A 2,517-nucleotide genomic window follows, 5' to 3' on the forward strand; every position below is an offset into this window, starting at 1 on the left:
ACCTCCAAACTACCGGAGTGACCACCAATGTGATGGGCCGAGAGAGGCTGTGACTAAGGAGGCAGGATGAAAGCAACTGAGTAACTTTATTACAGAACATCAGTTTATATATACATAAAGTCCAGCAAAAAGGACATAAAAGCATAACAGGCAATTTCATGTTCAACCGACAACCAATTCTGTTAACAGTTAATGGTGAGAAAAACAGACAAGTTTATTTAGGTCCCTGTCAGTGCGAGGGGAGAGTGAAGATACAAAGCATAATATATACAAAAAAAAGAAACGTCGTTACTATGTACTATCGTGTGACACACGGCTGGTACAATGATGTGCTAACATCTCTTTTATTTCAGCCGAACTTAAGATGTGCTCCGACTCACTCAACTGCGCTTGGAACTCATCATTCTGCATGGCATGCAGCTCCTCGAGGAGTTCCTCAGTGATGAGCTCTTCATGGTGCTCCTCGACAAGTTTGGTGATGTCATCTTCATCCACCTCCAGACCCATGGACTTGCCAAGGGATACAATCTCTTCTACGTCTTCCTCTACGGCAAGCACAGGTTCAGGCTCAGAGCCAAAACCTTCAAAATCTCTGGGCGAAACAGCATCAAGCCAAAGCTTCTTCCAAGCTGAATTCAGTGTCCGTCGAGTTACTCCCTCCCAAGCCTGATCCATGATCTTTAGGCAGTGCACGATATTAAAATGGCTCCTCCAAAATTCACGCGAAGTTAAGTTGGTGCTTTGCGTGACATTAAAACACTGCTTAAACAAGTGCTTGGTGTAGAGCTTCTTAAAATTAGAGATGACTTGCTGGTCCATGGGCTGGCGGATAAGGGTGGTATTCGGTGGAAGATACAGCACTCTGATGAACTTGAACTGGTCGATGATATCATCTTCAAGTCCTGGGGAGTGAGCGGAAACATTATCCAAGCAAAGCAAGCACTTTAAAGGCAAATTCCTCTCCTGAAGGTACTTCTTGACAGCAGGGCCAAAAACTTGGTTTACCCATTCAACAAAGAAGTGCCTAGTAACCCAAGCCTTAGAATTAGCACGCCAGAAGACATGCAGAATGTCCTTATTGACTCTATATACCTTAAATGCCCTAGGGTTTTCAGAATGATAAACCAATAATGGCTTTATTTTGCAGTCCCCGCACATATGGCAAGAATCAACCGATCCTCCATAGGCTTAAATCCAGGCATTTTCTTCTCTTCGGAGGTGATGTATGTTCGACTAGGCATCTTTTTCCAAAATAGACCGGTTTCATCAATTAAAAACTTGATGCTCTACGTAGCCTTCATCCTCAACGATCTTTTCGAACCTCTTAACAAAATCGTTAGCAGCCTTGGTGTCCGAACTTGAAGCCTCTCCGTACCGTACATCTGAATGAATCCCGGAGTAAACAAGAAACTACGACCTTGTATGGTCTACGTCGGATGTTGGAGCATAACATCGGGTGTTGAGACGAGAATTCGATCAAATTTTACGTCGGATGTTGGAACAATCGTATGTAAAGGCAATCGTATGTAGAGGTTCCACTGTAGTAGCAAATGTTTTTGTGTTGAACAGACTGACATAAGTCCTTTTATAGTTTATATATGAAATATGTTTTAATATTAATGTTTTTAAAATATCTTATCTCAACTGTTCATTACTTCTTATATCGTTTATATATGTCCTTATTTCCTTTCCTCAGTGGGCTATTTTTTCCTGTTGGAGACCTTGGGCTTATAGCATCTTGCTTTTCCAACTAGGGTTGCAGCTTAGCTAGTAATAATAATAATAATGATTATTGAACTAGAGGAGGAATTGTAATGGCAAAGGTATGAAATCAGGTACAAAATTTTCTTTACTGTACCGTACTGGCACCATTGCCTGCGAGTCATGCAGGCAATGGGTAGTGAAAGTGGTCTGTCATTTCCAGACCCCTACTCAAAGAACCTGTGACCAGAGAAGTACGTTTTGAAAGATAAAGAGGCGGCAACGCCTCTGATGTTGTAAGGTTTCACACAACGCCCCTACTTCTCTTAATAACGAGAATATTACATTCTAACCTCTTTCAAAACCATAATCAATTGTTGTCAATCATTATGAAAACATTTGGTTGAATTTTTGTGCCTTACAGAACTTCTGCACTAATGACCCAAAACAAAGGAGTACAAAATAACTTCTTTGGCAGAGGTAATAATCCCAAATGGTTCTCTAAAACATGACAAATTCATGGATAATTTGTAATTTTCCTAACTATACAAACCTTAGCTATTTAATAGGGGTAATACTTTCGGCGTACCTGAAATGGCGAGCCATTAATTTTTAACGAGGGTTTACTACCCACACCGCTAGTTAGCGGGGGTAGGGGAGGGTAGCTTGCTAACCCCCTCACACACACCTGTGCTTGAGCTCACTTTGCTTGGAGGTAGGACTTCAAGGGGGATAGGGCTGCCGGGCAAGTTTGGTTAAATAGCTAAGGTCTGTATCGTTAGGAAAAATACAAATCATCTACGAATTTGTCATTTG

The 2,517-nt window shown here is 41.4% G+C and overlaps 1 protein-coding gene across 1 annotated transcript; it reads right to left on the minus strand.

Annotated features, from left to right (window-relative positions):
- Positions 1 to 380: 380 nt before the first annotated feature.
- Positions 381 to 1,158, minus strand: LOC137635717 (tigger transposable element-derived protein 1-like; the record flags this gene model as incomplete). The annotated part of the gene is made up of 1 exon (XM_068368165.1): positions 381 to 1,158. A coding segment is annotated over exon 1 (778 nt), but the record flags the coding sequence as incomplete, so codon positions are not given.
- Between the last annotated feature and the right edge of the window lie 1,359 nt (positions 1,159 to 2,517).

Source organism: Palaemon carinicauda, unplaced genomic scaffold (genome assembly GCF_036898095.1).
Source record: "Palaemon carinicauda isolate YSFRI2023 unplaced genomic scaffold, ASM3689809v2 scaffold1637, whole genome shotgun sequence".
Classification (NCBI taxonomy): domain Eukaryota; kingdom Metazoa; phylum Arthropoda; class Malacostraca; order Decapoda; family Palaemonidae; genus Palaemon; species Palaemon carinicauda.